The sequence below is a fragment of the Leptodactylus fuscus genome, chromosome 9 (assembly GCF_031893055.1).
Source record: "Leptodactylus fuscus isolate aLepFus1 chromosome 9, aLepFus1.hap2, whole genome shotgun sequence".
Lineage (NCBI taxonomy): Eukaryota > Metazoa > Chordata > Amphibia > Anura > Leptodactylidae > Leptodactylus > Leptodactylus fuscus.
The window spans coordinates 83,741,958-83,768,473 of record NC_134273.1 but is presented as its reverse complement, the minus strand read 5'-3'; the positions used below and the strand labels follow the sequence as shown (position 1 = coordinate 83,768,473).

At 44.5% G+C, this 26,516-nt stretch overlaps 1 protein-coding gene across 1 annotated transcript in view; it reads left to right on the top strand.

The window, feature by feature from the left end:
- Nucleotides 1–26,516, top strand: part of CELSR3 (cadherin EGF LAG seven-pass G-type receptor 3) — an 80,882-nt gene that overhangs the window by 4,845 nt on the left and 49,521 nt on the right. The window contains exon 2 of the mRNA XM_075286287.1: nucleotides 20,536–21,174. Coding sequence (XP_075142388.1) covers nucleotides 20,536–21,174 — 639 coding nt within the window. The remainder of the gene's footprint in view (nucleotides 1–20,535; nucleotides 21,175–26,516) is intronic.

Genomic DNA, 26,516 nt, shown 5'->3' with positions numbered 1-26,516 from the left:
CCCATTTAGGATCCCATGGTAAATTATAGCTTTATATAATATGCCTAGAAATGTGCTGATTTTTTCCTTTTGATAGGAGAAAAGAAACCTCATCCGTTCCGTTTTCTCTCATTTAACCTGTAAGACTTGTCAGCTGGCGAGTCTCCATGTCGACTCCTATTGACAGCTTGATAGGAATTGTCTGGAAATTATGCTAAGAGAAATAAGACCTCAGAAGTGAGCGTAGTAATGGCCCAAGCTCTGCGAAATCCCCAAAATAAGACCTTTTAGGTTTGGAATTTTTAGATTTTTTTTTTTATATTATTTTACATAATGATTCTACATTCCAGTTGTCTGTATCAGCTCATCCACAGACCTGAGATAAATGGGAGCCGAGTGGTATCTTTGGGGAGCTTTTCCCATGAACGATCGAACTACTCGGAAACTTTTTGTTGCCCACGTTTTTCGTTAAAGTCTCCGCGTAAGTGCAACCTCACAATTTCTCCATAGAAACAAGGTGGTGGACGACCGTCTGACCGTCACAAACCAGGTTGGGTTTCATAGTCACGTGCGGCCTTGTAGGAAAAACATGATGGAGCAGATTTACAAAAACATTCATTCTACACGTTCATGAATCTCCTCCGGCAGTGACATGATGGTAATGTCGCAACGTATCTGTGACCAAAAGTCACTGTGTAGCCTGAGCCCTAAGAGAACGGGGAAGATGTGTTCTTGGTTCACCCTCAGATATCAAAAATTCTATTGAGCATGGGATGAATTTTTGTAATTTTGTAAATTGGAGTGTTATTTCCCTTATATAAGTATGATTTAATTCTGGTTCCAGTATATGTGTATTGGGCTGCCAGTTCCTAATTTTTACCATGGGGCGTCCATAAGACTAGGTCGGTGTAAAGTTCTACCCAAGGTCCACGTGGCAGCACCACAAGACGACCTCTTCCCTGCGATATTCAATAAACATCCATTGACTCTGCACTGACCCTGATAAATCTATTGGATTGGATAGTGATTGACGTATCTGGTGTTGTGTCTGTGATCGCCGTGGCTTGTGTGCTATCCCCGGATGACCTCTTCTGTTTGGTCATTAATGTTGTGTTGGCGGCCATTGTTATAGTGTTGACGATGACGAGTCCTAGAGACTAGCAAGTGGTCCGTGCACCTAGCGAAATACTATCCATACACGTTAGATATCTTTCAGTCCAATCATCTACCCCTCCGTACAGAGCCGAGTGTCTGTATGCTCTGAATGCTATCTTTGTTGCCTGTATCCACCAATCGCAGTACAGCTTTCATTCCATATTCTGGTCTCTGATTGGCTGTTTTTTGCGAAAACATCAGTTTTTCTTGCAGTTTTTGTAATTCTGCACCATTACGTGATCGGCAGGTTCAGCCAACGTTACTCCAATGTGTATGGCCAGTGTTAAAGGGGTTATCAAGGCCTTTTAAACTACCAAGCGCAGCGCTGTACATTGTATAGTGGTTATGCTTGGTATTACAGCTCAGCTTCTTTCACTTGAATGGGACTGAGATGTGAACAGACCACGTGACCAATAAATGTGACGTCACATGGCCCAAAGTGGAAGTGCTTCTACTGCTTCAAACAGCTGATCAGCGGGGGGCCCAGATGTCAGACCTCCACTGATCTTCAATTGATGACCTATCCTATGGATTGGATAGGGAAAAATGTCTGATTACTAGTGGTAGGAGAGGAGTCTGTAAGCGCCCATGCTCGGCCCCCACTCCATTCACTTCTGTGTAGTTCACCATTTCGGAAGACCCATTGTTATGAAGAGAACGGTGCGCCCCCACCATTCTATTCATATGGAACTTTTGGGGCCACTTGCAGACCACCATTCTTGTCATGGGTCACAGCATGTCTCTAATGCAGATCTTTATTGTGAAAACCCCTATAAGGCAGATCTGGACAAATCCCACCAGGCTGGTGGCCAATGTCCATACAATCTTAGCACTGACACACATATTTCTGGGCCTATGGAGGTTCTTAATGGCTGACCTCTTAGAATCAGATATTGGCCCCTGGAGAGGTTTTCCCACCCCTGGATGGTGATGTCACAGTGTAGGCCGGGGTGACCCCACCCCTGGTGTAAGGGGTCTTCCAAGATGGTGATGTCACAATGTAGGCTGGGGTGACCCCACCCCTGGTGTAAGGGGTCTTCCAAGATGGTGATGTCACAGTGTAGGCTGAGGTGACCCCACCCTGGTGTAAGGGGTCTTCCAAGATGGTGGTGTCACAGTGTAGGCCGGGGTGACTTGTTCCGGTGGGTAGTGTTTTTGTAGCGTCATCATGGTAATATGGACAGTCCTCTTGGCGGTTCAGGCCCTCAGGGCATCTTGTATGTACTTTTATTGCAGACATTTGGTTGCATTGCTGGAGCAGGCCCGGGCTCCTGACAGTAAATAGTGTTATTTTAGTGCATCGTTCCGGAGCCTGGTCCCGTAGGTAGACACGCTGTACTTTACATACGACGGCACAGCCGAAGCTTCTGCATAATTAATGAGTTTTCCGAGAACGACGTCTCCAGCCTTAAATATACTCTCACCTAAGACTCATTACAGAGCAATGATAAAAAAAAAACAAGCCCCCCCCGCTTCCTCCTAAGAATGAAGCACGTGCGTCTCTGGTCGGGATAATGGCCCCTCGCTCTGTCTTGGCTTTCGTCTTCATCACTTCTTTCAAGATTAGGGCTCTCCAGGGGTTAATTGTATCTGCAGGGCAAACCGATGGTGAATGCGCGCCGCCCAGCCATCCGGTGACCGTGTATTTAGAAAACCTTTTAATGTTCCAGATGCGGCTGGCGAGCCCCGAGCCAACCTTTTGTCTGCAGCACAAGCCAATGTTCTCATCCAGCCGAAATCTTCATCATCAGCCCAAATGTGGGTGAGGGCGATGCGAGGCGGCCGGCGGTATCTACATATCTATATAAGGAAATCAGTTCATTCATAATTAAACCTTGGCAGGAGCGAGGTGTGAAGAGTGGAATTCTGGGAGATTTTTCAGTAATATTAACAATGACTGGAGTGGCGCCCCCTGGATTAAAAAAATTGCAAAAAATTATTTTGTGACTTACACGTAGGAATAGCCTTAAGAAAGGCTATTCTTCTCCTACCTTTAGAAGTGTCCTGTGCGCCATCGTTCGGAATAAATCACGGTTTTTGTCGGTATGCAAATGAGTTCTCTCGCAGCACTGGGGTCGGGCCCTAGTGCTCAAACAGCACTGGGGGCGTCCCCAATGCTGCAAGAGAACTCCCCAGCGCCGCCTCCATCTTCTTCAGGAACGACCTCTTCACGCGTCTTCTTCCGGCGCTGGTGGTGAATCTTCTAGGCCTCGGGCAGAGCCGACTGTGCATGCCCGAAGCCACAAGAAAATGGCCGCGTACACAGTGGGCATGTGCAGTCGCCGTGGCCCGAGGTAGGAAAAGAATAGCCTTTCTTAAGGTTGTTCCTACATGTTAGTCACAAAAAATTGTGTTTTAATGATGGGATCCCTTTAAAGAGGCCGGACTAGAAGAACAACTTTTAGGGTTCAATTGCAGGGAATCCCGCCAATTACAAGTCCCCATTTTGTATAGACTGGTGGTCACACATGCATGCTGCAAATCCATTGAGAATCTATAGAACTGCAGAGCTCTGTACTTGGCTATCTCTGACCGTCCAATTGAGAATGGGGGACTGGGGGTGACAGGGTACAGGGGTTGTGGTATCTGTCCATAGGGTTCATGAGATTGAAATCTGGGCCTATATTGGTCCGGCTGTGGTGTATGTTCTCTCCTCTCCTGTGTATAAGCCTTCAGTCCTCCACTTTGTGTACTTGCTGCGTTTCTGTGAATCCTCAGATCAGTCGTCTCCAGCGTCTGCACCGATCCGGTATAATGAGCCGTAGGAGTCGGTAATTTGCTCGTCTGCGATTGTTGTGTCTAATTGTTACAGTTTTTTCCTGCTGCTTCTAAACTCATTATTTCCATCCTACATCTTATCTCCTCCATGCCAGCGCTTATTTCGCGCCTCCGCTGCCATCTTCATTGCTAAAACATTTAGATGTATGTATTCTGCCTCAGTGCACTGACAGAGAGAGATTGTCCTTAAAGGGGGTCTCCAATTTCTACTTGTTAGATGGCTCCCTTGACAATATTATAATTGCAAAGTGTTCTCCTGGGATCTCCAGCAATAAGCAGCAGTCTGGTGGAAACCTGGTAGGAAGTGTTTACCTGCAGCGCCTCTACTGGGAACAAGAAGAATTACACAGTGTCCACTCTTATCAATGGGCTGTCTGTATAAGGCAGGACAGGGCGGGGCCTCCAGAATGTGAGACAACTATCGCCAAGAGATGGTGACCTAACAAAGGGTCACACAGCAGAAAAGGGATGAGACAAACCATAATAATACACACAGTGATGTCACAGTACAGGATAATACACACAGTGATGTCACAGTACAGGATAATACACACAGTGATGTCACAGTACAGGGATAATACACACAGTGATGTCACAGTACAGAGATAATACACACAGTGATGTCACAGTACAGGATAATACACACAGTGATGTCACAGTACAGGGATAATACACACAGTGATGTCACAGTACAGGATAATACACACAGTGATGTCACAGTACAGGGATAATACACACAGTGATGTCACAGTACAGAGATAATACACACAGTGATGTCATAGTACAGGATAATACACACAGTGATGTCACAGTACAGAGATAATACACACAGTGATGTCACAGTACAGAGATAATACACACAGTGATGTCACAGTACAGGATAATACACACAGTGATGTCACAGTACAGGGATAATACACACAGTGATGTCACAGTACAGAGATAATACACACAGTGATGTCACAGTACAGAGATAATACACACAGTGATGTCACAGTACAGGATAATACACACAGTGATGTCACAGTACAGAGATAATACACACAGTGATGTCACAGTACAGGGATAATACACACAGTGATGTCACAGTACAGGATAATACACACAGTGATGTCACAGTACAGAGATAATACACACAGTGATGTCACAGTACAGGATAATACACACAGTGATGTCACAGTACAGAGATAATACACACAGTGATGTCACAGTACAGGGATAATACACACAGTGATGTCACAGTACAGGATAATACACACAGTGATGTCACAGTACAGAGATAATACACACAGTGATGTCACAGTACAGAGATAATACACACAGTGATGTCACAGTACAGGATAATACACACAGTGATGTCACAGTACAGAGATAATACACACAGTGATGTCACAGTACAGGGATAATACACACAGTGATGTCACAGTACAGGATAATACACACAGTGATGTCACAGTACAGGATAATACACACAGTAATGTCACAGTACAGAGATAATACACACAGTGATGTCACAGTACAGGATAATACACACAGTGATGTCACAGTACAGAGATAATACACACAGTGATGTCACAGTACAGGGATAATACACACAGTGATGTCACAGTACAGAGATAATACACACAGTGATGTCACAGTACAGGATAATACACACAGTGATGTCACAGTACAGAGATAATACACACAGTGATGTCACAGTACAGGATAATACACACAGTGATGTCACAGTACAGGATAATACACACAGTGATGTCACAGTACAGGATAATACACACAGTGATGTCACAGTACAGGATAATACACACAGTGATGTCACAGTACAGGGATAATACACACAGTGATGTCACAGTACAGGATAATACACACAGTGATGTCACAGTACAGGATAATACACACAGTGATGTCACAGTACAGGATAATACACAGAGTGATGTCACAGTACAGAGATAATACACAGAGTGATGTCACAGTACAGGGATAAAACACACAGTGATGTCACAGTACAGAGATAATACACACAGTGATGTCACAGTACAGGATAATACACACAGTGATGTCACAGTACAGGATAATACACACAGTGATGTCACAGTACAGGATAATACACACAGTGATGTCACAGTACAGGATAATACACACAGTGATGTCACAGTACAGAGATAATACACACAGTGATGTCACAGTACAGAGATAATACACACAGTGATGTCACAGTACAGGATAATACACACAGTGATGTCACAGTACAGAGATAATACACAGAGTGATGTCACAGTACAGGGATAAAACACACAGTGATGTCACAGTACAGAGATAATACACACAGTGATGTCACAGTACAGGATAATACACACAGTGATGTCACAGTACAGGATAATACACACAGTGATGTCACAGTACAGGATAATACACACAGTGATGTCACAGTACAGGGATAATACACACAGTGATGTCACAGTACAGGATAATACACACAGTGATGTCACAGTACAGGATAATACACACAGTGATGTCACAGTACAGGATAATACACACAGTGATGTCACAGTACAGGATAATACACACAGTGATGTCACAGTACAGGATAATACACACAGTGATGTCACAGTACAGGATAATACACACAGTGATGTCACAGTACAGGATAATACACACAGTGATGTCACAGTACAGGATAATACACACAGTGATGTCACAGTACAGAGATAATACACACAGTGATGTCACAGTACAGAGATAATACACACAGTGATGTCACAGTACAGGATAATACACACAGTGATGTCACAGTACAGAGATAATACACAGAGTGATGTCACAGTACAGGGATAAAACACACAGTGATGTCACAGTACAGAGGTAATACACACAGTGATGGCACAGTACAGGATAATACACAGTGATGTCACAGTACAGAGATAATACACACAGTGATGTCACAGTACAGGATAATACACACAGTGATGTCACAGTACAGAGATAATACACACAGTGATGTCACAGTACAGGATAATACACACAGTGATGTCACAGTACAGAGATAATACACAGAGTGATGTCACAGTACAGGATAATACACACAGTGATGTCACAGTACAGGATAATACACACAGTGATGTCACAGTACAGAGATAATACACACAGTGATGTCACAGTACAGAGATAATACACACAGTGATGTCACAGTACAGAGATAATACACACAGTGATGTCACAGTACAGAGATAATACACACAGTGATGTCACAGTACAGAGATAATACACACAGTGATGTCACAGTACAGAGATAATACACACAGTGGTGTCACAGTACAGGGATAATACACACAGTGATGTCACAGTACAGGATAATACACACAGTGATGTCACAGTACAGAGATAATACACACAGTGATGTCACAGTACAGGATAATACACACAGTGATGTCACAGTACAGAGATAATACACAGAGTGATGTCACAGTACAGGATAATACACACAGTGATGTCACAGTACAGGATAATACACACAGTGATGTCACAGTACAGAGATAATACACACAGTGATGTCACAGTACAGAGATAATACACACAGTGATGTCACAGTACAGAGATAATACACACAGTGATGTCACAGTACAGAGATAATACACACAGTGATGTCACAGTACAGAGATAATACACACAGTGGTGTCACAGTACAGGGATAATACACACAGTGATGTCACAGTACAGGATAATACACACAGTGATGTCACAGTACAGAGATAATACACAGAGTGATGTCACAGTACAGAGATAATACACACAGTGATGTCACAGTACAGGATAATACACACAGTGATGTCACAGTACAGAGATAATACACAGAGTGATGTCACAGTACAGGGATAAAACACACAGTGATGCCCACTATGACACAAAAAGATCATTGTGTACAATGTGACATCACAGAATATTAAAAAAGTAATTATAATGGTGTCACTTTCAGGTTATTTTGGGTTTTACTATGCATATTATATTATATGTTAGTAATTACATGAACTAGACTCCTCAATCCAAAATCTAACAGATTCTGTGTGAACTGTGTCTCATGGCGGTGTGTAGCTGTCATTGTTAAATAACATTACACAGTTTCCATGGTGCAAGTATAAGACGGGTCAGATATCCAAGTGTAATAAGAGAAGGTCAGTGCACCAAGGCCGCAAGACCGAGACAGTCCACAGGGATGGAAAGTGTTCACTGAACCGCAAATAGTATACTGCAGAAGTCTAAGAAAAAGTGTCTGTCTATCTAATATCTATGTATCCATTATCTAACTTTATCATTTATTTATTTATTTCTAGTTATTATCTGTCAATCCATCCAATTGTCCATCTCTTACATAGTTGTCTATTTATCTTACAATATTCTATCTATCTATCTATCTATCTATCTATCTATCTATCTATCTCCTATCTATCTATCTCCTATCTATCTATCTATCTATCTATCTATCTATCTATCTATCTATCTCCTATCTATCTATCTATCTATCTCCTATCTATCTATCTATCTATCTATCTATCTCCTATCTATCTATCTATCTATCTATCTATCTATCTATCTATCTCCTATCTATCTATCTATCTATCTATCTATCTATCTATCTCCTATCTATCTATCTCCTATCTATCTATCTATCTATCTATCTATCTATCTATCTCCTATCTATCTATCTATCTATCTATCTATCTATCTATCTATCTATCTCCTATCTATCTATCTATCTATCTATCTATCTATCTATCTCCTATCTATCTCCTATCTATCTATCTATCTATCTATCTATCTCCTATCTATCTATCTATCTATCTATCTATCTATCTGTCTATCTGTTATCTATCTATCTATCTATCTATCTATCTATCTCCTATCTATCTATCTATCTATCTATCTATCTATCTATCTATCTATCTCCTATCTATCTCCTATCTATCTATCTATCTATCTATCTATCTATCTATCTATCTATCATCTATCTATCTATCTCCTATCTATCTATCTATCTATCTATCTATCTATCTATCTATCTATATATCTCCTATCTATCTATCTATCTATCTATCTATCTATCTATTTATCTCCTATCTATCTCCTATCTATCTATCTATCTATCTATCTATCTCCTATCTATCTATCTATCTATCTATCTATCTATCTATCTATCTATCTCCTATCTATCTATCTATCTATCTATCTATTTATCTCCTATCTATCTCCTATCTATCTATCTATCTATCTATCTATCTATCTATCTATCTATCTATCTCCTATCTATCTATCTATCTATCTATCTTCTATCTATCTATCTATCTATCTATCTATCTCCTATCTATCTATCTATCTATCTATCTATCTATCTATCTCCTATCTATCTATCTATCTATCTATCTATCTATCTATCTATCTATCTATCTCCTATTTATCTATCTATCTATCTATCTCCTATCTATCTATCTATCTCCTATCTATCTATCTATCTATCTATCTATCTATCTCCTATTTATCTATCTATCTATCTCCTATCTATCTATCTATCTATCTATCTATCTATCTATCTTTATGTATCTGCTGTGATTTGGGGGTGTATAAAGTACCCACACTTCTTCACTATTGCTTGGAGTGCTGGCTAACTTCATTATTTATCCATGTTATAGTTTTCTTAGTTTTATTCCTTCCTTTCACCTGTCTGCCTCTCTTTCTTTCTTTCTTTCTTTCTTTCTTTCTTTCTTTCTTTCTTTCTTTCTTTCTTTCTTTCTTTCTTTCTTTCTTTCTTTCTTTCTTTCTCTCTCTCTCTCTCTCTCTCTCTCTCTTTCTTTCTTTCTTTCTTCCTTTCCCATCCTCCTATTTATCCATCCATCCTTCTACCTCCTCCTCCTATCTCTCTCTATTCCCTCTCTATATGTCCCTCAGTCTTTGGCCCTGTATTCAGGATGGATTCCCTCTATTATAGACGTCTTGGCCCCTTTCCCTGCTCCGCCACATTCACACAGAACATTCTGTACATTATATCCTTAGACATTTCTTACAGTTCCTTCAGTGTTACATTCGGCGATTCCCCCATGTCTGTGTTGCCTATGGCACGGAGCCACCCAGAAGACAGTCGGTGCATAAAGCACTTGTCAAGTTCTGGAAAACTTCTCACAAGTCCTTCTCACACGGCCTTTTATGTTCTGCTCCAGTAGAGGGGACCTTGGAAACCTCCATTCAATGAACTGAATCCAAGTAGGCTAAGCCTATCTACAGGAGACAATGGAGCTGCACTGAGCTGTGCCATGTACAATGGAGGTGCTGCTATGCTTTGTTATTCTTACAGGGGCGTTGCAGGGAGAACAATCCTAGACATTCCTGCTCAGGAACCTCCATGAGACGTTTGAGTTATTTCTCTACCCCCGGTCAGCGAAGCATAAGAGGATGACATGTTGGATAAGGGGGAGATAGTGGAAAGGACAGATATTAATATACAGAGTCAGCAATGTGGTGCAGAAGGGGCTAAAGGGGTTCTGCACTTTCCCTATACCACATCTATTAGGAGAGGCCTGTCCCCCCCTAGATGAAAGGGTTGGCCGAAGTGGGGGATGGGACGTGACAACCTAATTATAGCAGGAACTTATTACATATTACCCATGTGGACCGCGGATACTAATAATAATTGGTACCCTATTGGCAGCCTGAATAGTTATAGGTGGGTAGACATTCTTGGTGTTATACAGTATGTATAATAGTAGTAGTAAGTTTTACGTATTCAGTTTGGATGGTTGAGTGACATCACCGGTGCCTGATCCCGTCTCAATGATCACTGACGTCACTGATTGGTCTCAGCAGTCATGTGGGGGCCGAGACATGGAGTGACCGGACAGACTGTGTTGGACAATGAAGCACCAGGAACAGGTGAGCATGGTTTTGGGTTTTTTATGTTACACCAGTCCTGGGCCCCTCCATAGTTTGTCCACTTCCTGGACAACCCCTTTAAGATGAGGCGCACAGTCACACCAGAGTTATGAAGACGTATGAAGAGGCGTGTAGGTGTCCCAAACATGGAGTCAGCCCCTTTGACATCCATAAACCTCAGTAGGTGTGACCTGGACTAGCCGGAGATGTGGACTCACCAGGACAGGTTTGAGTTTGGGGTTAACCATGGACTGGAGTCCAAGGAATTGACACGTCACCTCTGCAAGGGTCCAAGGACCTTCCCACTAGAATCCTCAGGTTGCCACCTATGGACTAGTCCAGTCAGTCTGGTGGACTCCTAGACGGATCTGACCTTATTAGTCAGGTGAAGGTCCATTATAAGACTTGGGACACATGAACGCAACACAGAAGACTGGCGGCCATGAAGAGAAAGGTGTCTGTGTGTTATGACTTTAGGGCGCACCTACTGTATCATTTGTTGTATATTTTCTGGTGATAACATCTTCCGAATCTTTTTTCTATGTGTGTAACACTATATTGATATGTCGCTGTCAGGAATGGCCGAGTCTGACAACCACTCAGCGCATTGCTTTATGAAACCAATGACTATAAGTCAGGCTGAAGCCGGCGGTGACGGGGCGCTGCAGGGTAATAAGTCACGTTGTCTATCATCATTTTTATTAGACTAGTCTGGAGAAGTATTCGCAGGAGATGGATTTCCAGAACTTAATTTGACTCTGCAGGGATGAGAGGGAGGGAAAGGCGCGCGCGGCGCCCGAGATATCATCATCGCTGAGAAATGGACGATTTTCTGGCTCGGCTTCTCTCATGAAGATTCATGTGTCAGGTCTTAGGATTGATAAGTGTTTATTCCAGGGGCAGGTAATGAGATACAGAAAACAACAAGTGAGATCTATGAGCCGGGCCGAGACATGGAGCTAATAGCTGACCACTATCCGGAACGTTACAAGAGAACGGTGACGGGCGGGGCTATGGAGTCGTAGTGGTGGAGTTGGAGTCGGAAATAAATTACCGATCTCGGCTTTGAAATAAAATGATTAATTTTTTAAATTTAGATTATACTATTATTGATGTTGAATAACTTGATGTATCGTGTGTCACAGGGTTACCTTTGCCAGGATTTTTTGTGAATCAGAGTCGGAGTCGGTGGTTTGGCCTAGCCCTGATGTCCGTCAAATAACCGATCGGCTCTCTATAACTTAGGACATGTCTGTATTGTACTAGGGGCTTCACAAGGGACCCCGATCCTCTCCAACTTCAAGACTATGGCTAGGAGGAGTCTTGAGGGCAAGATTGCCGGGCCAGGTATTGCTCCAAGCCTATGGCACTGATAATGGAAATAACCGAGTGGTCTTACACTGCGGCCACTGAGCTCCAAATTCTGGAAATGATTGGGGGGGGGTCCAATTTATGCTTAGTGCACCCCGGTCCAGTATACATTCTTGAGAATCGTCCCATGCCCCCCGTAGTCTTCTTCTCCCCTTCCAGTTCTTTCCACGGCCGGCGTACTTTCCTTAATATTGTAATGATATATTGTGATTTTCCTCCAGCTCTCACTCATAATGATGGATCATAGAGAGATTTTAATGACATTTCTGCAGCTGTAATGAGAGCAGAGAACAGAAAGATTTGTGACAAACCGCTATTAATATTTCCTCTCTTCTGACCTTGCGAATAGTCGGCTCAGGGCCGGCTTCATAATGAGACTAAAATTGTAATGAAGTCGCAAATTTCGTTATATTATGGGGTGGAAAAAGTTTGAGCCTTGGCGAGTTACCATACAGCGTATGGATTATTTTGTGGGTCTGGTTAGGGTGGGGTTATCCTATATGATGCTCCTCTGAGGTCCGATGATCCGTTCCCTTCCATAGAATTTAGAGCAGGTCCTATCTGTGTCATCTGAACAGAATATTTCGGTAGCCCCCATAGAGGTGAATACAGGACAGAATGACATCGGGTGACACTCTAGTGTCATATGGATGCATTCGGTGGATGGTCCAGATCTCCAGTTCTCTGAAGGTGGCCGCCCATCTATTATATCCGTATGCCTTATTACAGGATGTCTATGTAATAATTGGGCGGGTATTGATCATATAGATGTCATCATGTCTACATGAAATATATACAGTATTTTTATATAGATGTAACCTATAGTCGGGTCGAAAAGCAAACAAAGCAAAGACGATTCCCCTTTTCAGCAGTCAGATTGCACATTTATTTCACCCCCTTCAAGGTTTTGGAGAAATTACCCGCTGTCCGGATGGCGCGTGCAGGGATATGAGCAGACGCCGCCTTTGCTGTTTTGGTCTCAGTGAATCTAAAAAGCATTGACCCCACAGATTACCCAGCATGGGGAAACGGGCAAATGGGCCAAATATAATGGCATCTGATTTCTTGCAAAGCCGTCTGTCACAATCACACGCTCAGCTGCATCGGCAGGCTCAGTCACTTTTATCGCCAGCAGGTTAGGAGCAGCCTATGAGAGGCCGACATGAGAGCGGTGATTGAGCCTTCATTTAGGAGACCCACCGTGATATTCACCTATCTCTGCCGGACCGTTACTTACAAGGCCATAATGGGCTCTCTAATTTTTTCCTGCCCCTGGACAGGGAATCGTTGCAGACCTGGTGCACATTCAGCTTCTCATTTCCAGAATTATATTAAAACAAAGTCAAAATCCAAGACATCTTCTATACACGTGGATCCATTCTAATATATCCTTGCGTTAACATTGAATGGGAAAAGCTGACAACCATAACTGGAAGCACAGAATGAGCTAGAAGTGGTTGTCACATCTCTTGAGTTGGTTAGTGGTAGACAACTTGTATACTTCTCCTCTTACCTTCACCATGATGGGCTGAACTGCAATGCTGGTGTTATTGACCCCCAAAACATGCACCATTATGGCCTAAAAGGAATAAATGTGGTGTACATATGGTACCATACACTGCCTGCGGACAAGGGTGACGCTGTTATTTTGACAATAAAGCAGAGCTTGTGCAATCCCTTTAAGTAGCCATTTCTTTTTTTTCACCCCTATCAATATGTCTTTAGAGTGTGGGAGGAAACCTACACAAACAACATACAAACTCCTCGCAGATGTGGTCCTTGGCGGGATTCGAACTCAGGACTCCAGTGCCGCCACAAGTATCTGTTTCTTTTGGTTAGCCTTCTAACCTTTACGTTAGAATGATGTCACCGATTGTGGAAAGTCTTTGGCATCCTTGTGACATTTCTGCCAGACTATAGCCCAGCTGTTTTATAATGGAGGTCTTGCCAGTTGGGGGAGCCATTACATTAATGCTCTATTTACACCAACAATCCAAGCCTTGGCCGTGTGTTTAACAGATCTGTTTTTTTCATGGACCCATTTACCTCAATGGCCCCTGCAATCGGAAAGACAGCATGCAGGGCCGAGGAATCCAAATCTGAATAGTCTTATAAGAGGAGTAACTTACGACATTGTTCTCAATGATAAAATTACAAACCGCCATATAAACTTAGGAATCTCCCAGAGTGTCCCCTTCGGAAGGAGCTGCTCCGCTTGACCTGATCCGCTCACTTCAGAGGGTTCAGAAGTAAGAATATAGATGCGGAGTTGCCCTCTGGAAACTTCTACAGAGTCAATAAAAGTCCTTTGGATTGTAGTTGCTGGAGACGAAGTGTTGACCCACTTCTCGGGATGTGCGAGCCTCTCAGGTCTGCGTTGCGGCCTCCAGCGTTGTAAGGCTTTAATTAATCCTGAAATACAGCTCATCGAATGTTCATCCATTATGCATACGTTCAGCTAATATGTTATAAATAGATCTTTCTCATGTTCCGTCTCCACCGCCGTTTCTTAATCACGTGGAGCCCAATTCTTCCCCTTCTCTCGACTCGGGCTTCTTTACATCCACCGCTCGAGATGCAAAAACTCTTCTTCCCACCAAACAAACAGGCGCACATCACTGCAAGGGATAGTTTATGTTAAAATCCCACAGAGATCAATTTTTTTGCTGTCGGAATACGAGATTTATCCTGCCGAAGCTTCCTCTGCCAGACTGTCTTGCTAAGGAGAGAAATGCCCTGTTGGAAGGAAGCTGATGAAATCTCTTTGAAGTCTTGAATTCGGAAAGACGAATGCAGCCTCTGTGAGTATAAGACGTAGGAGGGGAATAATGCAGGAACTCTGGCCTGCAGCCCTGTATTCTGGAGATCCCTGCCTGTCACACTGTGTGAGTTCATGCGGATTAGAAGACCGGGAGAGATGCAACAGGGCTTATCGGGGAAGACAGTCGGATGGAGGTGGTTACCAAGAAACAATTTATGTCTACGCTAAAAATCTTGTGATTACCTTCACAATGCAAGAGTAGACCTTGGAGAAGGCTTAAGATGTGCATTAGGAACAGGCTTACAATGTGCATTAGGTAGCAGGTGCAGCCAGGCCCGGGGCCTAAGGGTGTCCAAAGCTCTTTTACCACGTAGGACGACACTAGTGTATATCATGAAAGGGGATGCCGTTACAGATTTTGCTTTGAGGCCCAGGTGCTTTCAGGTACACATCTCATAGACTTCTATAGTCAAGGTGCTCAGTTGGGTGTGGAAGCTACCTTTTAGTACCCCCTATACCCTAAAAGGGTACATGAAAATTGCTGAGTTTGGGTTTGAACAGTGAAATGCATGTAAATTCCTAAGCAGGCCATACACGTTAGATCCTGGCGATTTCATCAGGACTGATCGACCATCTATTGTTTATTGATGTCTTCTGATCCTTCCCAATGGTGGATGTTGGAGGGGTGAGGATGAAGTCCTTGGATTTCAACGTGTTCAACTCTCCATAAATCTCCAGGCCCCCTTGTCTTCAGATGGGGCGCAATGGTCTATATCAGCGCTAGTAGGGGACGCCATTTTTATTTCACCTTCCCATGATTGACATGTTGTGTGCTCCAGCTAGTTAAGGGTTAAGTGAATTATTCCTGTCCATTTCTTCGATTCACCGCGTCCAGACTGTAGGATTTGCCGCCGTACGACCGCCATTGATTAGCATCTGTCTCAGAACCTCTTTCATATTTGCTTCCTAATTTCACAGTCTGATTACAACGTTCGCTTATGACTTTGACAGATGTCATTGCTGGCGAAAAATAAAGAGCTTGGGCCGATTCTTCAAACGTTATAATTATTCCCGATCCCTTTTGTTGCGCAATTTCAAAAGTTCTCCGCGTGTCTTTCATGAGCCCCTATCAAACAGGCCGGGCCTTGTGCTCCGGTGGAGATAGACGCGCTCAGACCGCTCATTTTCATGCCGCTCTTTCAAGGCGAGTGCTCGCGTCTGTGGCCTCAGTGTAATAAATTGGAATGACTTTATCTGTCTTTGGACAGGGGGGTAGGCTGCAAACAGTCTGGCGAACACATAAGCCCATTACCGTGTGTGCGTAGACGTTAGGCCCTGCCTGTGTATTCCAGGCACATCGCAATATGCGCCAAATGCTACATTAACAGGGCTGATATTGCTTCGGCGTAGCCGTCCCTTGATGGTTGAGCGGGTACACATGACAGCTTGGATAGAGCGCCGGTGACATTTCGTGTCATTGTATTGATACGTGCATGCTTCGGGGGATGACTGGCAGCTGAAAGGTTAATTAAACATGCATCGTCGTCTATTGTATGCGGTGGCGTCTACTATTCAGATCTGTTACACTGAGTTCTGGTCGTCCCCAGTGCTCATTGTGTCTTTGTTACCATCGGCCATTGTTTGCCGGACCTTTCACTTTTTGCATTACCCTGCGAGCAGCTGTTTCCTGTGCGGGGCCTCCCTATAGCTGGATATGGCGCCCCCGATGGCTCCGAGGGCACGTAATTAGGTAAATAGGAAGGGGCCATTCAGCTTGTCTCAGAGAAGGGCATATTGTGCCTAAATGACCAGAGGGTAGGCCAAGAATTTTTTAATTTTTCTTCTTTTGTTTTACCTAAAATTGCCTTGCCCGAGGCTGCCGTGAATGAATCAACGCTATATGGCAAAATATTCCTGATTTGCCATGCATTGTCCATCCAGCATCCGGAAATAGAAGCCTATTGAATAATCATGACCCCCGATTGTGTCCCCAGGGGTCAATACAGCAAATACTGCTCAGCCAAAAGAAGCCTGAGATTGTATAGGGAAGGACAAGGCTGGATTTATTTCAAGGGGGCAGGGAAGGACATAGTGTTCACACCGCTACCGAGGGGCGCTATGAGGACCCTGGAGATTTCAATTGTAATACATTCATGACTCAATACGACTACTCCAATTTTGTTCATTCATTTCTTCAAGTGTATATGTAGGGGCTATACGTGATTAAAAAAATATATGGAATGTTTTTTTGCAACAGGATTGCCACAGTTTTACAGAGGTTGTGTCTGGTGTTGCATCTCAGCTCCATTGAAGTGGATACAGTAAAGCTGCAATACCATCCATAACCAGTAGACAGGTGTGGTGCTGTTTTTGCAATTAAGCAAATTTTTTCCATTAAATTTTTGCCATCACTTCAACAAAAAAATAACTTGAAAGCTTTTTTTGCAACAAGAGTGCCACACCTTTACAGGGGTTGTGTCTGATATTACATCTACGGTCCATTAAAGTGGATAGAGCCAAGCCGGAAGCCATTCTGTATCTGAGGCCTGGTGGAGGTCGTGTAATGTCTCACCTACTGATATACTGAATATACAGGAAATCCTTGACCCTGAAGATAACGTATTGCCGCCGACTCGTAATGAAATAGTTAAACGGCGCTGTATTGGACAGGAACAATAATGATTGATGTACTTATTACGACCGGAGAGGTCGGCAGCGACCGCCAATGTGCCTAACAGAGACACCGGCTGATCGATACCTGCATTGCCACTAAGGGGTGGCAGTAAATATTGACGAGCTGCCTGGCGGATCCTAAAGGGCAGAACGTTCAGCTCCAAGACGAGGAGATTATAGAGGGTTTATTGAGAGTCCACATCACATAAAAATGGCGCAATCCGTAGCAATAAGATCAAAGCGAAGAAAAGTTTGATTAACTTTGTCTCTCGTTTTTGTTTCTTCTCCTATCGATTTGTGCCTCCGGAGCAGCGCTCTTAAAGGGCACTTTTTTTAAATTAAAAAAAAAAGAAAGAAATCCAATAGCTATAAAGTCTTTTATTATATCTGTTCTGGGAATGCTGTATGTCAATCATTATAACCACAATTGTGGCAGGCACTGTCACCCAGCTTTCTCTGATTCCTGAGTGCCAAATCTAACTAGTTGGATAAGAATGCAGCCTATCTCTTGAATTTTTAGTTAAAAGAGGACCACATCCTTATATACATCGGGGACCCCACTCAGGCCCCCTAATATTAGCCGTATCAGAGACTAATGCAAAAGCATGCAGACTGGTGTAGATATATGTTCGGATGACTCCTTTAAAGAGGACGATTCTGGCACAGTTGGAATTTTTTCTTTAGCCCCCGATCATGAGCACAACAGAGCAGCGAATATAATCTAGTGCAGGTCAGATATTTTTCATCTGTGCTGCCGGGTACATAGCTTTTGTATGTACTAATGCGTATCAGTAGTATGGTGTATATACAGTTACTGCCTGCTGTAGTGTACAAATTACTGTACTAAAATGATACTTGGAATACTCTGATCCATCTAGTGGACAGAACAGGTACTGCAACTATAAAAAATGTAGGGTATTCAAGCCAGCGTCAGGCTATGGCTCCTTAGATCCAGCAGAGGAAATGTTTCTAGCCTATCTAGGATAAGTCATCAGTTGAAGATTTGGAGGAGGGGGGAAAGTGGCAACCATGACCCGATCTGAGCCTCTCGACTCTCTCTTGATGTAAAGCTGCTACCTGAGGAGGTGTCTCCCCTGTCCTTACTAAGAATACCTGCATGCTCAGCCAAGCAAAGTGTGCATGGTGTATGGGATGGCCAGGAGGGCAGCTAACAGTGTAGGGTCCATCTTGCTACTCACAAACTTATAAATGGAGTTGTACGATATGGCAAAAACATGGCCTCACCTGCCCATGGTTTTATATTGCAGCTCAATGTTATCGTAGTGTGCGGTGCTGAGCCGCAATCCTACATGCAACCTTTGGACAGGTGTGGCGCTGTTTTGGAAAATAACTGACCATGATTTTCTAACCCTTTCACCTCCACGGGCCATTAGGTAGCTGGCCAGAATTAGGCCCCAATAGAGGATCCTGAGGTCCAGTCCAAGCCCTCGTACCCCACCCCAGGTCTAATGAATAGCAACATGCTGGCCTCTGGCCAATGTATTCGGAGCAGGATCGAATCCGTTCTCATCAAGTCAATGGGATGAGACAGGTCGCCGGCCATAGTCTTGCTTAAGAGAAGCCTTTTACTCCACGTTATAAATCATGTATACGGCGGCGGCCTGCCAGACCTCAATAACAACTTCCCTGACTCACCAAATTACCGCTGTCGTAAATCACTAGCGCCATTAACCCTTAAGAACACAAGTGTTTTGTGCCTCCATGTCCTCTACTGACCCGGCCACCAAATTCCAAAACTTCCAAGTCAGTCGAGTGATGACCAGAGATCTTATTCCAAGGGGCACTGGAGATTGATGATCCTGTCGTCTTTGCCCTCGGAATCAACCAATCACAGAGCAGCTTTCATTTATGCAGAGCACCATATGAAATAAAAGCTACACTGTGATTGGCTGTTACGATAGATCTGTCCCAGCGTACTACTATGTATCCCGGGGTGGGGTCACTTATATATCACAGTCTATAGAGCACATTGGCCTGCACGTATCCTACACTGAGTCGGTCACGGCCATGATCACGCTATGTGGCCCCCTCCAGCCATACGTGTATCCGTGTTCTATGAAAATCGCCTCTTTCTGTTTTTTCTGCTGCTTCTAATTTTTCTTCTCAACGTATGAAGGGAAATCAATGGCTTTGAACCTGGAGGTAGCGTGACGGCCTCTGGTATTTAGCAGGAGAGCAGTTTTCTGCTTTCTCGTCTTGTGATGAATATCTGAAGAGAAATGGCGGATAAATAACTTTTTCATGTGGTTGAGTTTTCATCTTTTATGACATTTTGTCGTATTTTTTTGTTGAGATTTTGATAAATAATCCACCAAAGACGTGATTGAGTCAAATGGAATTGTAGGAACCTATTGGGCCGGGGACGGTCGCTCATGTTTGGTTAGCCGGTCCCAAAAATGGGTCATAGAAAATCCAAAAATGTAGAAGATTTTGTGCAGGATATTTTAAAAAATTTTTTTAATATGGCACTCTAAAAAATAAGTATTATTCAGCCATTGACTGCCCCCCTGTTTCGGTAGTCCGCACCGCAATGGTCTTTGTCTATTCGCCGCCGCCATGACACCAACTACATCACGTAACCGCTAGTCCCGGCGGTGAACGTGGCCAGAAACGTCCCTTTTAACATAAGACCCTCCCCCTTTTTTGATCCATTCACGGGTCTGTTGGTGACTATGGGCGACCAATCCATGTGGCCACCATCATAGATTCCACAACAGAAAATACTGATAAAATGGGGGAAGAAAAAACCAAAAAGTTCTGAGTCCGTGTGAACCTTTATCTCAATTTTCCCCAAAAAACAACCCTAATATAAAGGGGAAACAACCCAAAGAGTTTGAAGTTTCTGGATATTTTTTAATGATGTCTTCTTCTCTCTTCTATAGATGGGATCCATAGCGTGACGGCCCAATGCGTCCTGCGTGTTCTCATCATCACAGAAGACATGTTGTCCAACAGTATCACGGTCCGTCTGGAGAACATGTCTCAGGAGCGCTTCCTGTCTCCCCTGTTGACCAGCTTTTTGGAGGGAGTGTCAACCGTTCTGGCCACCCCTAAAGAAGACATCTTCATCTTCAACATCCAGAACGACACCGACGTGAAGAGCTCCATACTCAACGTCAGCTTCTCCGCCCTCGTCCCCCAAGGTGACCGCTCGCAGTTTTTTAGCTCAGAAGACCTTCAAGAGCAATTGTACATGAAGAGGATGATTCTGACCTCGGCCTCCATGCTGGAGGTCCTTCCGTTTGATGACAATGTCTGTCTACGTGAACCCTGTGAGAACTATATGAAGTGTATATCTGTGCTCAAGTTCGACAGCTCGGCGCCATTTATCGCCTCCGAGTCCATCCTGTTCCGTCCGATTCACCCCATCACTGGTCTACGATGCCGGTGCCCTCAAGGCTTCACTGGGGATTATTGTGAAATAGAGATCAATCTTTGCTACTCGAATCCTTGTCAGAATGGTGGAGTGTGCGCCAGACGAGAAGGAGGATACACGTGTATATGCCAGGAGCGCTTCACAGGTCAGTGATATGAGCATTATGGCATGATGGGCAATCATGGCGGCACCATGAGTGTGGGTATAGAATAGGGGTCACAGACTTGGTTTACATGGTGCGAGATCGGATGGTGGAGTAACATGTCTCCATTGTAAAGCTGTGGTTGGTACTTTGGGCTACTTAGATGGTGTAAATGGCTAACCAGATGATGCCACTGATCTGTAGGATTGCATCCTAGGTTAATAGGGTCAGCCTATATTAGGGAATTATCATAATGGGCTAATATGATAGCGTGGCATAAATGTTTGTCATTGGCACTGAGTAGTAAAAATAAGAGATTATTAAAGGGATTGCACAGGACTTTGAAAACATGGCTGCCTTCTTCTTAGGACATGACATTATGTCTTACTGCAGCTCAGGATGGAGCTGTGTCATTTCCTTGTGACCAAGAGACATGAGGTCACTTCCAGAGAAGAAGAAGGCAGCCATGTTTTTGAAGTCCTGCACAACCCCTTTAAGTAATTGCTTCTTCTCTCCGGTTGGCCGATGTTTAAGATGGCTTAGTCTAGGCAGCCCGATGTGTCCATAAGGTTGCTTGTATCTCCCTTTTTGAGCAAAACTCACAAGAGTCACCAAAGGTTTGGCACCAGGGTGAGCCCCAAATCGCACAAAAATTTAGGTTGTCAGTAAAGTTTTTTAGCTATTGCTTCCTCGCGTAATCCAATCGTTGACTGGTTGAGCGGTAAATGCTTTACGTTCTCTCGAGTCGCGCTCAGCAAACACTATAGATCAGCGTCTGCATTCCCTCGGGGAGCTTTATGTGGTTGGCTAGCTGACAATGAAGCCAACAGGTGCCGTACGGTAATTCTGCGCTGTTTACCCAGTATGAGTCTGTTTACCATCATGGAGCTGGAGATGGGGCTGAATTCTAAGCAGCGTCCGGGGAATTGGTCTTGTAGAAGATAAATGCACGCGGCCAAGTCGCAGAATGAATGCAAGCACTTGTGCGGCTTCTCCCAAGGAAATAAATGAGTAGAGTTTGCGAGAAACACCTGGTGTCAGCGAGGTCTCTTATACTGCATATGATTCATGGATGGAGACATTCTCTTCGCTTGGGTCTCTATTATGTAAGATATGAGGCCGTGATTCAGCTTTTCTAGAGTCCTGAATGGCAGATTGCTCAGCTATATTGAGATACTGGAGCAGAGTCCAAGGGTGTGTCAAAATCTTGCTGACCACCTGCATGGCGAGACGTCATTTATAGAGCTTATGAGGAGGATAGGCCATCTGATTCCATACAAAATATAAGACCCGGACCGGGGGCGACAGGAGCAGGGAGCCCACTACAAATATGATGGCGCGTGTGTGTCCCCATGAGATTACCGTGATGGAATCACAGTTGTGAAGTCACAGCAAGATTTCTGATAGAAACGCTGTGATGTCACAGTGTCTGATGTAAACTTATTGTGATGTCACTGCTGATTATCTAACTGAAACCAGTGTGATGTCACTGCTAGCTAAAAGCAATTGTGATGTCACTGCTGGCTTCAGACTAAAACCATTGTGATGTCACTGACAGCTATCAGGCTAAAGCAATTGTGATGTCACTGCTGGCTATGAGACGAACAACCATTGTGATGTCATTTCTCGTTATCTGTTTAAACACATGTTCATTCGTTGTTTATCGGTCTAAAACCAGCTGTGATGTCACTATCTGAAACCAACAATGATATGACATCAGCTGACCAGACGAATACACATTTGTGATGTGACAGAATGTGACAACATACTTGTGATGTCACAGTCATTTACTTCATGGTAAGACGCTTGTGACGTCACAGAAACACTGACTAACCTATCATTTCGTAATCACTTACTTGCCTTGTGATGTCATAGTAGTTTACATGACTGAAGCCCACAATGACATCACAGTATTTTACCTGATAGAAGCAGAGTTGTGATGTCATAGCTGCTGACCTCACTGAATTTGTGATGTCACAGCTTCCTACTAGACTGAAACTTGTGAAATCAGAGTAACTTACCTAGCGACGAAGGGCCACTGTCAATGAAAAATACACGGGCTCCTTAACTTCCAGATAATAATTGGATGACATCATGGACTAGCTCATTCATGGCTCTCCAGAAAATCCCTCAGTGACCAATCCTCCAGTAATTTCAGAGGGTAATAAAGAGAAGGGATCACTAATATTTTTTGGCCCCCTTCCCACAGAGCCCCTATGCCACTGCACAGGTTGTCGGACCAGATCCTACTGTGACAAAAACCCACAAACATGTCGAAACATGGTGGGTGCAGAAATGACAACTGGACTGGAGCTTGGTGATACTTGATGTCTCGGATGTAGTGGCCATTGAAGAGGTGCCAGCTTGTCGGCAGGCACCCGCTATGTATCAGTCAGGATTAGGTTTTGAGCGATCCGGATCGGGAAAGATCGGATCCCGATTGGCAACTGAACAAATTTCACGATCGGGATTGGCTGGAAAATGATCGAAAATCGGATTTTGAAATCTCAAGATCGGCTCAACCCTACTGTATATATAATATACAATTAGGGTTGAGCGATCGGGATCAGGAAAGATCGGATCCCGATTGGCAATCAAGCAAATTTCACGATCGTGATCGGCTGGAAAATGATCGGAAATTGGATTTTAAAATCGATCCTGAAATCTCAAGATCGGCTCAACCCCATTCACGATGTGCTACGTTATATTGACACGGCGCCACCTGCTGGGAGACTGTGAGAGATAAACCTCTTCAGATGGACGGCAGGGCTGTATGTGGCGCCAAGTGTTAATGGCATACCTCCCAACCGTCCCGATTTCCGCGGGACAGTCACGATTTGGGTGACATGTCCCGCGGTCCCGGTTGGAGGGAGGTATGTCCCGATTTCAACTCAGATCGGCGTCCAGAGGACGCCGATCTGAGTTGAACACATACGCGGCTGAAGCAAGGAGCTGACACAGATCAGCACCTCGCTTCTCCGCTGCCCGCCTCTCTCCCTGACACATGCGGCTGAAGCTGCTCGCTTCGCCGCTGCGTCTCTCTCTCTCGCTGACACATGCAGCTGAAGCGAGGAGCTGACCTGTGTCAGCTCCTCGCTTCGCTGCTGCTGCCGGCTCCTGGCTTGTACATCGCGTCTACAAGCCAGGAGCCGGCAGCAGCAGTGAAGCGAGGAGCTGACACAGGTCAGCTCCTCGCTTCAGCCGCATGTGTCAGCGAGAGAGAGACGCAGCGGCGAAGCGAGCACGCGAGCAGCTTCAGCCGCATGTGTCAGGGAGAGAGGCGGGCAGCGGGGAAGCGAGGAGCTGACCTGTGTCAGCTCCTTCCTTCAGCCGCATGTGTCAGCGAGAGAGGCGGGCAGAGAGCGGCGAGGGAGCGGAGGAGAAGGTAAGTTTAATGTGGAGGTGGAACGTGAATCTGGGGGCAGATGAAGGAGAGGACGGCATGACACTGGGGGCAGAGATGTGGGGACATGAATCTGGGGGCAGAGGTGGAGAGGACATGAATCTGGGGGCAGAGATGGAGGGACATGAATCTGGGGACAGAGATGTGGGGACATGAATCTGGGGGCAGAGATGGGGGACATGAATCTGGGGGCAGAGATTTGGGGACATGAATCTGGGGGCAGAGATTTGGGGACATGAATCTGGGGGCAGAGATGGAGAGGACATGAATCTGAGGGCAGAGATGGAGAGGACATGAAACTGGGGGCAGATGAAGGGTGTATATGAAACTGGGGGAGAGATAGAGGGGGGACATATAATTTACGGCTGACTGTAGGAGGATTATACTGTGTGCGGGCACATGAAAAATTAACAAGTGGGTGGAGTCAACACAAAAGTGGGCGGGGCTAAATTTGCCACGGCGCGCGTAGCGCGCCGCACATTTTGTCCCTCTTTCAGTTCTTCAAAAGTTGGGAGGTATGGTTAATGGCTACCTCTGTATAGTAGCCGAATGGATGAAGAGCAGATTCGACAGAGCAATGATTACGTTTCCCGCTCTTGTCTTGCAGCCAGAGGTACACAAAGCTAATTTCCAAGAACTAAGCGTTCCCCCTCGAAATAGCGTATTGTTCTTGCTAAATCCCTTCCTCTCCGCCCTTAACCCACTTAAGCGCTCTCCTTAACCCTTGTTAAGCTGTTACCTTTTCAGTATTCGCTCCCTGGATCTCTTCCGTGTACCGTCGGCGTCTGGGGCTCCAGGCAGTACATGGGATTAAAGGAATGTGTTCTTCCTTGCCGAACATTTCCATTTCGATTCCTTAAGGAATGTCTTGTGGTTGAGGAAGATAAAGGATTATTAATTTAAAACTCAAGCTTGTGAGACTGGGAGCGCGGGCCGCATTAATGTGTTTCTGTTTAGACCACTTGCTTGGGCAAATCTCAACGTTAACCCTTCAGGCACCAGCCGGGAACGTGCGCAAGGCATGATGGGTAATGGGCACAGAGGGGTTACCTTATAAGATGAGGGTCAGCGGATAAGGCGTGGTCACAAAGGGGTGGGGTTTATAAATTCATCCTGCCATTTTTTGGGGGGAGGGTCCTCTCTGGGGCGGAGCTTGAATGTCCTGTTTATTGGCAACAGGACTATAGGTAATAGGTAACCAATAAGTGATCGGTGGGGTCCGACACCGATCAGCTGCTCGAAAGGCGATCCAGACTGTCCCTTGTGCTGATCGTGTCAGAATCATCGGTCACATGGTATAGCAGCTCAGTCCCCTTCAACTGAATGGGACTGAGCCGTAATACCAAGTACAACTTCTATACAATATACCTTCAAACAGCTGATCTGTAGGGGTATCAGATTGGGGATAAGGACCCCTACCAATCTCATATTGATGACCTGAGGTCATACCCTTCACCGCTGATACCTCCATTGTTATTAAAGGTGGCCATACACTGTCAATATCTGTCGCCAATGATATAGGTTGACAGCTATAAGCCCCACAATATGGACGTCAGCTCAGTAGAAGTTGCTGATAAGCGCACGCTCACTTTGATGCCGCTTATCTCGAAAGGGTAAATCACTGGATTGGAAAGGTTATAATTGAGAGAACCATCGAGCAGTCACCATAGACAATGGATTTTGATGGATCTGCTATCTATGACCTAATCAGTTAATTGGATTATTTTATCTCAGGCACTTCTGATTGGTTGGTCCGATAAACCGCCGCCCCCGTCAGAGAGAGCACGCTCAGTGTGCAGTTACTCATCCGCCATGTTCTAATAAGCAGAGATATATAGATGAGAGATACATAGGCAGCTCCTCATATCTCGGGTGGTCCCTATGGACGTACCACGAGGACAGGAACAGGAGGATGAAGTGTTGCGTTTGTGTCCTACTCTCT